The sequence below is a fragment of the Chrysochloris asiatica genome, unplaced genomic scaffold, assembly GCF_000296735.1.
Source record: "Chrysochloris asiatica unplaced genomic scaffold, ChrAsi1.0 scaffold00037, whole genome shotgun sequence".
NCBI classification, from domain to species: domain Eukaryota; kingdom Metazoa; phylum Chordata; class Mammalia; order Afrosoricida; family Chrysochloridae; genus Chrysochloris; species Chrysochloris asiatica.
In genome coordinates, this window is record NW_006408555.1 from 22,161,390 (window position 1) to 22,174,901 (window position 13,512).

A 13,512-nucleotide genomic window follows, 5' to 3' on the forward strand; every position below is an offset into this window, starting at 1 on the left:
CAATTTTTGCTGCCACTGTGTCAATCCATCTCCATCTCGTTGGGGGTCTTCCTCCTTTTCACTGACTCATACTTTACCAAGCATGGGCTCCTTCTCCAGTTAAGTATGAGAAAGGAAGTGTTACCATCCTAGCTTCTAAGGAGCACTCTTGGCTGCACTTCTAAAACAGATTTGTAAAAGGCAGTCCATGATACTTTTCAATATTCTTCTCCTGCAACATTATTCAAATGCATCTATTCTTCCTTATTCCTGGTCCAACTTTCATATGCACATGAGACGCTTAAAAATACCATTACTTCTTACTTCGGTAAGGAGCACCTTAGTCTTCAAACAGGTATCTTTGCCCTTTAACACTTTAAAGAGGTCTTTTACAGCATATTTGTGTGTTAAGTGGTGAGAAGTCCAACAGGAAATGCATAGAAGTGGGGAGGGAAGTACAAATAGGGGGTCAGGCCAGACTGAGGAGTGACATTTGAGCAAAGGCGAAAACAATTAACAAGTGAGTCATGCAGGATATTGGAGCATCTAGTGCAAAGGTCCTGAGGTAGACATGTGCCTGCTATGTATTAGGTACAGCCAGGAGGTAGCATGCTGGAGAGAGGAGCAAGAGTGGTAGATGAGGATGTAAGGAGTGCACTTCATGGAGACCTTGTAAATCATAGAAAATATTCAGGTTTTATTCTGTGTGAAATACACCCTTACATTCTGAGTGAACCACTGGAATTTTGAACAAGACAGATAACTTCTAATTTATCACTCTTCTGGGTGTTAGGAGGAGGCTGGGGAAAGCAGGGCAACCAGAAAGGAGGCTGTTACAACAATCTGTGTGAAGGTACTGTAAAACTTTTCTTTTGGAAAAACGCTTCTGGGAACAGAGACGGTGGATCAGCACATTTGGATGCCAAACCACAGCAACAGGTGTTCTTAGCCTTGAACTTGCCCAGGTAAGATAAATCTGAATGGCTTTCGGCTTTTTACAAGCTCTCATAATTACAAAGTCAGCTAATTATTATCCAGGCCTCAACCAATTATCCCACGGGGTCCTGTGCTGGCTACTGTTTATGATTTTTGCTTGTGGGAAACAGGTTCAACCCTTCGGGGAGGGTCCCATTAGGTCCTAAGTAGCATCTGAGCTCAGAGGGATAGGGGCATGTTCTCATCTTTCAGGAGAGAGATCCATACCCAGACCTCTGAAGGGCTCAAGCATCTTGACTAAGTCCCAGTCGGAACCTGAATTTGTGTAAGGGAGTCCTGGTGTGGTGCTGTGGGATAAAGCATTGGACTACTTACCACAATGATGCTTGGCTATCATCTTTACAGGAACAGATCATTAGGTCTTTCTCCTAGTGGAGCTGTTGTTAAGTGCTATTGAGTTGGTTCCAACTCATAGTGACCATGTGTAGGGTTTCCCAGAAACGGCTGATGCGTTGGAACCACTGACCTTGTGGGTCCAGTGCTTATCTTACAGCACCACACCAGGACTCCTGTGGAACTGCTGTTGTTGTTGTTATGTGCCTTGGAGTTGGTTCCGACTCATAGCGACCCTATACAGGGTTTCCGAGGCTGTAAATCTTTATGGGAGCAGAAAGCCTCATCTTTCTCCTGCAGAACAGCTGGTAGTTTTGAACTGCTGACTTTGTGGTTCGCAGCCCGATTCATAACCACTATGCCACCAGAGCTCATTTGTGGAGCTGTTGGGTGGGTTCAAATCATCAACCTTTCAGCTGAGCTCTTAATTGTTGAACCATCCCAAAAAATGCTAGTTATCCTCCAGTTTGTGGGATCCCTGAAAAAATCTATGTACATACTAACGAAATGGAGGGGGAAAAACTACTGTCAGATAAAACATTCATATGTAAATTGCCAAGCACTAGACCTGAAACCCCCTAATATTCATGACTACTCAGACATGACACATCCCTAACCAAATATAAGCTTTCCTCTCTCAACTTGCTTTCTCCTCCTCAGTTCCCAGTGCTGGAATTATGGTGTGGCACTGTAGGATAAACACTGGACTGCTAACTGCAAGGTCGGTGGTTCAAACTCATCAGTCACACCTTGGAAATCCAATACAGGGTTGCTATGAGTTGGAACTGGCTCGATGGCACTTAACAATTCCCAGTGTGGGTATCTAGAAACTTCTGGAGAAGGAGCCTTGGAGGCACAGTTGGTTACACATTGGGCTGCTTACGGAAATAGGAGGTAGTGGACTTCGGTAAAGATTTACAACCTTGGAAACCCAACTGGGCAATCCTACTCCATCCTCCCGGGTCACTATGGGTCTGACTCAACTCCATGGCAGTGGGTGGGTTGGGAACTCACTTTTGCTGAAATGCTGGAAACTTAGGTGCTGGAAATCTTGATGTCACTCCCCCCCCCACCCCACCCCAACACACACACACACAAATCAAAACTCTTTTGTCTTCAGAGAAGCAGGCACAAAACACCTGTTCCAACCTCTTGCTTAAAATCTACACTGGGACAGTGGAAAGCAAGCTTTCCCTAGGTGTTGGTGACACAGTCCTTGTGGAGGGCAATTTGGAAATGTATGTCAAAACAACAGATGCAGATACCCTGACCCAACATCCCCACCTGTGGGCATTCACCTTCTAGAAGCTTCCAGAACACATGCCAAGAGCAAATGTGCTAGACTATTCCCTGCAGCTTTGTTTCCTATAACAACGGACAGGACACAACCCAGTGTCCATGTATAGGGAAAAGAGGTCAGTTCAATAAACTAGTCAATGCATACCTCGCAGCTATGCAAAAATCAAAGTATATGAAGTTCTTTATGTACTAGAACAGAGAGAACGCTCGTTCAAGTAAGCAAAAAGCAGCATTAAGATACATTAGTCTTTGTGTAAAAGGACAATATATTAGTCTACATTGGTATACAGAACTACGACTATTTTTGCATTTCTACAAGGAAACTCTGTAAGGATACACAAGAGGCTAGTAAAATTAGCTCCTGTGAGGAACTAACTAGTTATCTATACCTTCGGGGAGAACAATCTGCCATATACATACATGTGTATATATGTAATTTTTTAACCAAATGAAGATATGGCTACTAATGAAATATAAACAAAACTAAGGAAAACCCTTCATTAGCTGTGGTCCAGGGTCCAAGGTTGTGTGGTAGCCCAGCCCTGGTCTGCCTCTGCAGCTTCATCCTCAGAACCTCTCCTGTAAGTGCCCTTTCTTTGTCCAGGAAGATACAGCACCAGGCCGCTGACATCACGCCTTGGGACAGCTCATTTCCTCTTCCCTGAGTGCCCTTTCCCTTTTCTCTGCCTGACTAATGCCCACTCATCCACCAAGGCCCAGGCAATGGTGGCTGCTCCTGGTATCCTCTGAACCTCTTCCCACCTCAGCAGCAGTCTCTAAGAATTACCCACTTAGAAGTCTCACAGAGATTTTCTGGAATCTCCTTGGTGGCAGGGACTTAATCAGGTCAGTACCCCAATGGGGAGAGGTGTACCGTACGGCCACTCCTCTAGGTCTCATCTACTCTACTTCACACCTGCAGAGCTCTCCTGCACTAGCAAGGCAGAGAGAGGACCAGCCTGACCCCTCCCTGGCCATTCAATCCTTCAATCCCTGACCTCAAGATTGAAAAGCTAGATACCACACACCCTGGCTGGCACCAGCTATTTAGTCACCAAACATCTGTGACCTAGCCTATAGGCTTGTCCAGGCAATGAATCAGGTGGCAGCAGACACCTGGGGAGCTTTTTGAAATGCTGAGCCTAGAACCCCACCCTCTGAGGTTCTAGCTCAGTAGAAGTGGCTGAGTGGATGCTTCTCCATGTGGGTGAATCATGGTCTCAGGGGCTGGGGCAGAGCTTTCTTAGCATTGGAAGAACAGATAGGTATCTTTAGGGATCTGAATTAAAACCCAGCTGAAGCAAACAAGTTGAAGGTCATTCTGAGTCTCCCACCATCAGCTCCTCCTGTACCTCTGGCTCCCACCCCAGTTATAAGCACAGTTCATAAGCAGGTCTCCTTTTTGAACCCACAAGCAAAACCACTTCAGCCCACCCTAAGTCGACTGAATGGGGGCAAGCGTTTCCTATTCTAACAAAGGGCATTCTAGTCTAGTTTTTGAAGCAGTATTTGCTTTACACAGAAGCAGTAAGAGTGAGGAAACTGGTTTGGCTGGTTTGCTGGATGGGAGGGAACACCAGGCAACATTTGAGGCAAAGGTAAAATGTGGGAGAGTCTCAAACAAAAAGCACCAACTTCCCGAGCTCTAACAGGAGCAGTTAATATTTAATCTTAATTGAGTAGCACCTGATATACCATCCTATAAGGTGGGTACTATTATGCCCATTATACAGATGAGGAAACAAAGACCTGGAGAGTGAAGTTCTTGGCCAGCACTCCTCCCTAGGCTAGCAAGGGGATTTACCTGGATTTAAATCTAGGCAGCCTGGCTCAAGAACCTTCCAAATTTTGGGAAGATACCACCAGGGCCTTGAAGGGAACTAGCGAACTGAGGTAGGTTAAGAGGAGGGAAGAGATAAGTGCAGAAAGAGAGGTGAACACAACAGTAACAAAATCAAAAGCAGGGGTGTATAAAAAGGAAGCCCTGGTAATATAGTGCTTACCAGTGGCTCCACAAGAGAAAGATAAGGCTTTCTGCTCCCGTAAAAACTTACACCCTCGGAAACGCTATGCAGGGTGGTTATGAGTCAGAAACCCACTGGACAGCAGACCACCAACAACAACCATAAAAAGGAAAACAAATTAATTGAAAGAAGGTGGAAGGGGAAAATGGGAAAGCAGGAGAAAGGAAGGATGAGAGATAAAAAATCAAGGCATCACAAAATTACTCCCAACCCTTTCCATTTCCTTATTTGGGTTTGAGGTCCCCCTTCTCTGCCCTCTGCACTTCCAGAAGGAAGAACTCACTATTGCCAAGACTCAGCTCAGTGAGCTGGACTTCCAGCCTCACCAGCCTGTTAGAAAGTTCTAACAAGCAGCCTCCAGGCCTGCCCTGGGGCCATAGAGTTAGAGATGAAATAAACAAAAGCCAAGGTAAGAGAGGTTGCTTTTAGGTGCCATTGATTTGGTTTCGGTTTGACTCAGAGACTCCACCTGACAGAGCAGAACTGTAATCTTTCAGGGAACAGGGAACAAATTACCAGGTCTTTCTCCCTAGGAATTAAATTGCCGGGTGGACTGGAACCACCACCAGTCTTTCAGTTAGCAGCCCAGTACTAAACAGTTGAACAACCATAGAGATACATTTAGTCTCAATGATGGGTTAGTTTGGTTTTTATTTTCCCCTTCTAAGCACATAGGATTGGACCAATATTGTTATACATTTGTTGTAATTGTTATTAATAGCAGCCTTTTTTCCCCAACTCTTTCTTGTGAATTGAGTGAAGGTTTATGGACAAGAGCTTCATTTTTACACTCAACAAATCATACACTTTATCTCACTGATTGCAATCCCCTCCAAACAACAAGTTATCCAGCTTCCTCCCAGAGGTTCCTGTTTCCATTCCATTCACCTTCCCATTCCTTCTCAACTTGGTCCTTAGGCAAATGTTGCCCTTTTGATTTTGAATGACTGACCATTCCATATTTAATAACAATTTACTAGTGTTGTCGTTGGAGTTCTGGTGTGGCTTATTGCTCCAGACTGCAAAGGTGTTTGAATTGCAAGGTCAGGTCGGTGGTTCAAGCTCACCAGCCACTCCCTGAAAACCCTATACAGGGTTGCTATAGGTTGGAACTAGCTCAAAGGCACTTAACAACAACTGTTGCTTGTCCCACTTATATACCTATCTACTGCTTGCCTGAAAACAGGGCCATAAGGAGGGTGAGTTCTTTTCCAAACATGAAGGGTAGTCTCAGATTCCTCCAGTCTCTTTCTCACCAGTTAAGCCTAGTTTCATTTTTTTTGTTGTTTTTCTGTGTTGTTTTTTTTACAGTTTCGAGTTTTGCTCCTCATTTTCTCCCACTCTACCTAAGATCCCTTTCAGAGCAGTTGGTAGTGGTAGTTGGGCATCATCTAGTTCTGAATACTACTGTTGTTAAATTCCATCGAGTCAATTCTGCCTCATAGCAACCCTGTATAGGGTTTCCAAGGAGCTGCTGGTGAGCTTGAATCGTTAACCTTATGGTTCAAATGGACCTTGCGGTCCAGTGCTTATCCTAAAGCACCACACCAGGAATCCTATAAAATACTATGGTTGTTGTTGTTATTGGCTTCTTGTTGTTGATTCTGACGGACCTGGTACAGGGTTTCCGAGGAGCAACTGGTGGGTTTCAATTGCCAGCCTTGTGGTTTACAGTCTAGTGCTGATTATACACTGCCATACCAGAAATCCACTGTTGTTATTAAGTGCCATCGAGTCAGTTCTGACACATAGCAACCACTTTCTGAAAGGTGACTGGTGAGCTTGAACTGCTGACCTTATAGTTCAAACCAACTTTACAGTCCAGTGCATTAACCCACAGTGCCATACCAGAAGTCCACTTGTTGTTGTTAAGTGCCGTCCAGTCAAATCTGACCCATAGTGATCCTGTATAGGGTTTCCAAGGAGCAGATGGTGAGCTTGAACCGCCCACCTTTCAGTTCAAACGGCTTTGCAGTCTGGCACATTAACCCACAGTGCCACACCAGGACAGAAGTCCACTAGCTACCATTAAATGACTTTTTCCCATCTTTACACATGCTCTCATTTGCATTTTTGTCCAGTCCATGGCTACTTTATTCATTACTGTATTACAGTTCTAACCTAGTACCAGCACTCATAATTTTAGGGAAAAATTAATGAATGTGCATATTTAATTATCACAATAAGTCTGAGTATTATTACTGCCCCCACTTTAGGGATGATGAAGCTGAGGCTCAGAAGTAGAAGTGGCTTACTCATGGTCATATAAGGAGTAAATGAAATTCAAACCTAGACCTTTCACCTGCTTACTCACTGAACTACACAAACCAGCTCTACTGATGATTTCACACACACACACACACACATACCCTGAGAGGAGATGGAGGGGTTGAGACATTGTAGAATAGCTCAGTTGGGGAAGTGACAACTGCCTCTTGAGATTTTAGGGTTTTGGCAGCCTCTGGGAAACTCTGAGAGGAGGTTGGTGGAGGTGACTGTCTCAGGGGCTGGCTTATCTGGGCTACATTTGGAAGGGAATGTGTAATAGACACCCAGGTGAGTATTTTGGAAGAATAGGCTCACCTAATAAAAAGTCCCTCCCAAATAGCAAACAAGGATTTCCATAATCACCTGGCAGAGGGAGAGGCAGGTCCAGTAGCCCCATGAGGAAGGAGCAGCAGCCAGTCTTCCTTAAATGGTTTTGCAGGGTCTGGGTTTACCAATTTCCGCCTCCGCTCCTCTTGACACACAAAGGCAGAGGTAGGAGGGCAGCCAACTTGTCTCTTTCTAGACTTGTCTGTTTTCTTTCTCCAGTAAGCTCGGCATCACCCCTTGTCACAGATGTGAAGGTTTGGGGACATGACATTTGAGGGGCGGGAGAGTGGGTATCTGATGATGCTAGGTGATCCCAAAACAGATTTCCCTATTTGCTTTTTTCCAAAGCCCAGTTTAATTCGGTGGTGGAGGGGAGGGGGAGCCAGGATCTGCCTTCTGTTATCATCACCTTGCAGAAAGGAGGAAAAGAGGTATTCTTGAAATCACATAGGTAGGAAGCAGCCTGTGAGCTGTGTCAATTCATTAAGTGGCCAAAGCTCAAGCCCCAAATACAGACCCCTGATGACCCAAGACCATATTGCAGAGAAAGTAAACAGAGACCATTGGTTTAAAAGCCTACTGGCTTTACTTTTTCCTACCCCTCAATCAACTTAAAACTGTGTGCACTAAGCTAATACTTCTAAGATCGCAAACTGTCTAATAACATGGATTTCTCTAACTAGTTTGTGCTAAGAAAAAAATCATAATCAGTTGCTCTGAAGAACAATTTATAGTTTGGTTTTTTAACTTTCTCCATCCTGGAACCTGGCGAGAAACCGAAGGGAACAAAGGCGGCTGAGATTGTGGCGTCACCATCTCATGGGGCATGGGAATGACCCCACACACAATCTGAAAGTTCCCCGAGTTCACTCAAAACCCTATTTGTGACATTTTACTAGTGTGACTGTAGGATAATGTGGTGGACCACAAGTTCAATTTGAGCTGCAAGGTCAGCAGTTCAAAACCACCAGCCACTCCTTGGAAATCCTATACAGGGTCCTATGGGTAGGAATCAACTCAAAAGCACTTAACAACACAGCCTTGTGTAGATAAAGTGAATTGTTGTTGTTATGTGCCGTGGAGTCAGTTCTGACTCATAGTAACCCTTTACAGGGTTTCCGAGGCTGTAAATCTTTACGGGAGCAGAAAGCCTCATCTTTCTCCCACAGAATAGCTGGTAGTTTTGAACTGCTGATCGTGAGATTGGCAGCCCGATTCTTAACCACTACACTACCAGGTTCCAGGATGGAGAAAATTTAAAAACCAAACTATAACTTGTTCTTCAAAGCAACTGATTATTTATTGTTTGGACAAAGTGATAGTCTTCTTGTTTTCAAATTTCCATGAAGCAAATTCTTCAGAAAGCCAAGGTACTAATGTCCTATCTGTTTCCCTAGAGATCACCTTCCTAAATCCTGACTGCCATTTTAAATCACAAAGTTAGTTCTAGAGGTCAAATATGTTGTTTTTACCAAGGGGCATTTTCATTCTGGGACTATTCTAAGGAGACTCCTTCGGAATTACAAGGAGACTCTCCCCCAAAAAAGGCCACAAAAAGAAGTTAACATGAGGAAATCTTTTGAGCGGAGGTGGGGGTCTGAGAACAAAAAGGGAACTGGAACCAGCCACTCAATAAGCCTGTGGGTTGTAGGGTGGAAGTGACTTTTCCCACCAAAATGGTGGAAGCCTGACCCTCCATCTCCCACTGTCTCCATCACTGTGTCACTAGAACCTTCTCAGAGGGGTCCTACCCTACAACCCCTCTGCTCTCCAGGGACACACAGGAAGACACAATGTACTGTACAAAGGCTACAAATAAGCCCCAAGTACCTCCTATTTCTAGTTGTGTTTTTGGATTATTGAAAAGAAGAAATAAGACCAGCTTGGATCCTTGAGCAATTACTGAATTTCTCTGTGCTTCAGGTATTGCAAAATAAGAATCAGTGCCCACCCTCACAGTTTGTTGTAAATTTAAATGAGATGAAATATGTGAAGCACTTGCCCAAGAATCTGGTTCAAAAGTAATAATTAAAAAGAGACTGCTATTAATAGTAACTGTATCATTATTTTTTATAATTTTATTGATCAGAAACTTCGAGCTTAAAATGAGAACATAGAAACCTCCCTTGGGGCTAACCAAATGTGTTAGTGCAGGTAAGCAAACTGGCCAGCACCTGTGTCAGAACACCTCCTATATACACACAGACATCGACATCGCGGTTTCTAATCCCTACCCGACTCTTCAAGGCCAGGTCAGGCTTTCCATCTTCCAAAAGCCAGTCCTCATTGCCCACAGACTCCACCAAGATATCCCAGGCTAACCACACTCTTTGATACCCATGCTCCACAGTGCCCTCTGATAAAAGGGCTGCCATCCTGAGACAATCCCAACAATCTGCTAAATAGACTGAAGTACTGAGGGCAGGGCTGGCGAGTCCCTGTATCTTCATAATTTGGTCTCTGTTGTCCAGCTCAGAGCTGGACAAAACATGAAATAGATTGGCTGAGAAATGGCTAACCCTCTGCAACATCAGGCAGACAACACTTCTTTTCTGACCCAATAGAGAGCTCCAAACAACAGAGTCAGGTCTCATTAGAGTATAAATGTTTAATCAATCAACAGTTTCTCTGGAGGAAAATGCTGCCCACTTTTGGAATAACTTCCAAAGTTCAAAAATAACATTTTAAGACAGTAGTGTGATTGCTGCAGATTTTTGACTTGGCCAAGGACTGGAAGAATAAACACAACAATGCCTCAGGTGAATTGTGAGTGATTTCTCTTTTCAAAAAGCGCTACCTTTATTGTTATGATACCTGCCCCATCAAAGAGGATCATGAGGGAGGAGTAAATTATGTGATGAGAAACAAGCACCTGAGAATCAGTGAAACCAACCCCTTCCCTCTATCCAGCACCTGGGCAACAGTGCAGTAGAACAAAGCAAACTCTAGAATCCAGATTATCACAGTGATAAGCTCTAAAAGTACATTGGGCGTTTGTGTGCATTATCATCCCCTGAGTCAGAGCTACCAACCATTTTTTTTTTTTTTTTTCCTTAAAAAAACACCATTATTCCTTGGGGAAATAGTATCTGTTTCAAAATGTTCCCATCCCAGACAGAGATGATGACATGGAGGGATGAAGCGGCTGGGGTCTTTGGATCCAGAGAGGGAGAGGAACTGTGGGCCGGAAGACTGAGGGGGGAGGGGGGAGTGTAAAGCACGGGCTTATTGGATATGCCCTTTGGTCCGAAGACGATGCATGGAGGGGATTGGAACCATGGCAATGTAATGATATACGATGGAATGAATATGGAACTGAGGTTCTCTCATGTAAACTATCATATAATTCACAATAAAACATAAAAAAAAAAAAAAGTTCCCATCCCTATTGAGTAAAAACCACAGACCTGGTAACCAAAGTGTTTCTCCTTAGCCACCCCAAGAGATGGTTGGAGAACAGTGCCTAGAAACCATATTCCAGTTTCACCTCTCTGTTTACTCATCTGTAAAACGGAACCACCCCCACCTTCTGACTCAACAGGTTATCTAAAGTACCCAGAACACGAGGACACACTGAAGGCTTTGTAAGTCTCACTACCGCTGCCGCTGCCTTTATAACAAAGCTTCCTCTTTCAACCATATGGTAAAAGTTTAAATCCCTAAATCTGGGTAAAAGAGGTATCTTTTGTGCCAAGGAGCTCTGAATAAGGGCTCGGCTACCAACCGAAATGTGGGCAGTTCAAACCTTTACCAACAAGCAGCTCCATAAAGATTGACACCCTATGAAGCAGTACTACTCTGCCCTCTAAGATCACTGTGAGTTCCATTAGATGGTAGTGGGGTTTTGAGCCAAGGAAGGGGTTCATCCAGAAGAGCAGAGACTTGGGAGTGCACCCACCGGCGGCGCGCGCTCACCTTTGCCCAGAACGCGACCTCTCTCCAGGAGCCGCCGGGGAGCCTTGAACGTGTAGCTCTCGGCGCCAAAGCCGGGACTACAGAGCTCCCGCTCCTCACCGAGGCACGATGAAACCTGCGGTGGGGAAAGGTGTGAAACTGGAGTGATTTGGGGGGCGCCACCGGCCCTCAATGAGACCTTTCTTTGCTCGCGGCGTTCGGACAGAGGGAGAAGCCCCACACCCCGGCAGTGGACATTTTCACCCTCTCCCACTCTGAAACAGGTCGCCAAGCCCGCCAGGAACTCCCTCTCGAGAAAAAAGTGGCTGTGCGCTACTTTGCTTCCTGTCTGGAGATGAAAACTCTTCACGATTTTTCCTCATTTTCCTAATCTCGGAACGCCCCCACTCCTGAATCTAATTCTCAACCCCTTTGGACAATACTTTCCTTATCCCAGGGAAGCCCCATTCCTTTCTTTTCATGGGCGGTATCCTGATTTCTATGAATGCCCTTTGCCTTACTTCGTCCCCACTCCTAGTACAACTCCCAAATGGATCCACGACCCCAATGTCCGGTCCAAGCCCGTATCCCAACCAACACCGAGTCCGTCCCCGGAGCCCCAGCGATCGCCCCCCACCCCCCCGCCAAGGTGTCTGCGGGAGGGGACGGGAGAGTGCGCTTCGCTTCCCCCTTCCTGGAAGGTACCTCTCCCAAGGCCATTCATGCCCTTCAGACCCAAACTTTCTCTGAAGGAAGGCGTCCTCTGAGGTCAGGTGAGCGAACATACCTCCAGCAACAGCAAGAGTGCGAGGAGACTGTGGTGCTGGGGGCCCATGGCGGGCCGGACGGGTGCCGAGAAAAGGCGGGGGTTGGGTGGGGCAGGGCTGGGCAGCGCTGGGCTAGACTCTAGCCAGACTTCCTAGGACTCACAGGTGCTTTGGGGTTCCCGACGCCACTGAGCTGAGTCGCGCAGCAGCCGCCAGGTGAGCCAGGAGGGCGACGCCCCCAGGCCATTGATTGGCTGAGGACGCACCTGCCGGCCGTAGCCAATAAGCGGAGTAGCGCGGCTGGCGGCTTCCTCCGCGGAACAGGAGGCAGCAGGCAGCTCCCCTACATCCCGCCCAGGCCCCGCCCACAGTCCCTCCCTTCGGCCCCCAGCTGCAGCCAAGAGGTTTCTAGAGCCAGGTTGAGGTATGGGGCTGCATGAATCCGATTTCCCCCCGCAAAACCAACCCATTGCAGTGAAGTCGGTTCTGACGCATTACTGTGTTGGTGGTGGTGGTGGTTGGTTAGTTATGTGCCGTGGAGTCGGTTCCGACTCATAGCGACCCTGTACAGGGTTTCCAAGGCTGTAAATCTTTACAGGAGCAGAAAGCCTGATGGTAGAACCCGCAGAACAGCTGGTAGTTTCGAACTGCTGACCTTGCGGTTCACAGCCCAGTTCGTAACCACTACGCTACCAGAGCTCTTTTTGTTGTTGTTGTTAGGTGCCATCAAGTCGTACCAATTCATAGCGACCTTATTTATGTACAGCAGAACGAAACACTGCCCGATCCTGGGCCAGCCTCACTACTGTTGCCATGCTTGAGTCCATCGATGCTGCCACTTAGCCAATACATCTCGTTGGGGGTCTTCCTCTTTTTCTCTGACCCTCCACCTTACCAAACATGATATCCTTCTCCTTTTCCATCGACTGGTCCCTCCTGACAATATGTCTGAAGTATGAGAGATGAAGTTTGGCCATCCTGGCCTCCAAGGAGTACTCTGGCTGTACTTCTTCCAACACAGATCTGTTGGTTCTTTTGGCAGTCCATGGCACTTTCAATATTCTCCTCCAACACCATAACTCAAAAGCATCAATTCTTCTATGGTCTTCCTTATTCACTGTCCAGCTTTCGCATGCATATGAGGTTATGGAAAATACCATGGCTTGGGTCAGGCGCACCTTAGTCCTCAAGCTGACATCTCTGCTCTTCAACACTTTACGCATTACTGTAGGACAGAATAAAGCTGCCCCTATAACTTTTCCAAGGCCTGTTGTTGTTAAATGTCCTCGAATCAGTTCCAACCCATAGCAGCGACCCTGTATAGGGTTTCTGAGGAGGGACTGGTGAGCTTGAACCGCTGACCTTGCAGTTCAATTCAACTTTGTGTCCAGCGCATTAACCCACAGCGCCAAACCAGGACTCTAAGACCTGTGGTGGTGGTGGTTATGTGCTGTGGAGTCGGTTACCACTCATAGCGACCCTGTACAGGGTTTCCTAGGCTGTAAATCTTTATAGGAGCAGAAAGCCTCATTTTTCTCCCGCATAACAGCTGGTATTTTCGAACTGTTGACCTTGCAGTTTACAGCCCAATTTGTAACCACTACACTACCAGAGCTCCTTCTAAG

The 13,512-nt window shown here is 46.1% G+C and overlaps 1 protein-coding gene across 1 annotated transcript in view; it reads right to left on the reverse strand.

Annotated features, from left to right (window-relative positions):
- The window catches only part of CDH1 (cadherin 1, type 1, E-cadherin (epithelial)), an 88,210-nt gene extending 76,255 nt beyond the window's left edge, over positions 1–11,955 (reverse strand). The window contains exons 1-2 of the mRNA XM_006860218.1: positions 11,908–11,955; positions 11,142–11,256 (exon numbers count right to left, since the gene is read on the reverse strand). Coding sequence (XP_006860280.1) covers positions 11,142–11,256; positions 11,908–11,955 — 163 coding nt within the window. The remainder of the gene's footprint in view (positions 1–11,141; positions 11,257–11,907) is intronic.
- Between the last annotated feature and the right edge of the window lie 1,557 nt (positions 11,956–13,512).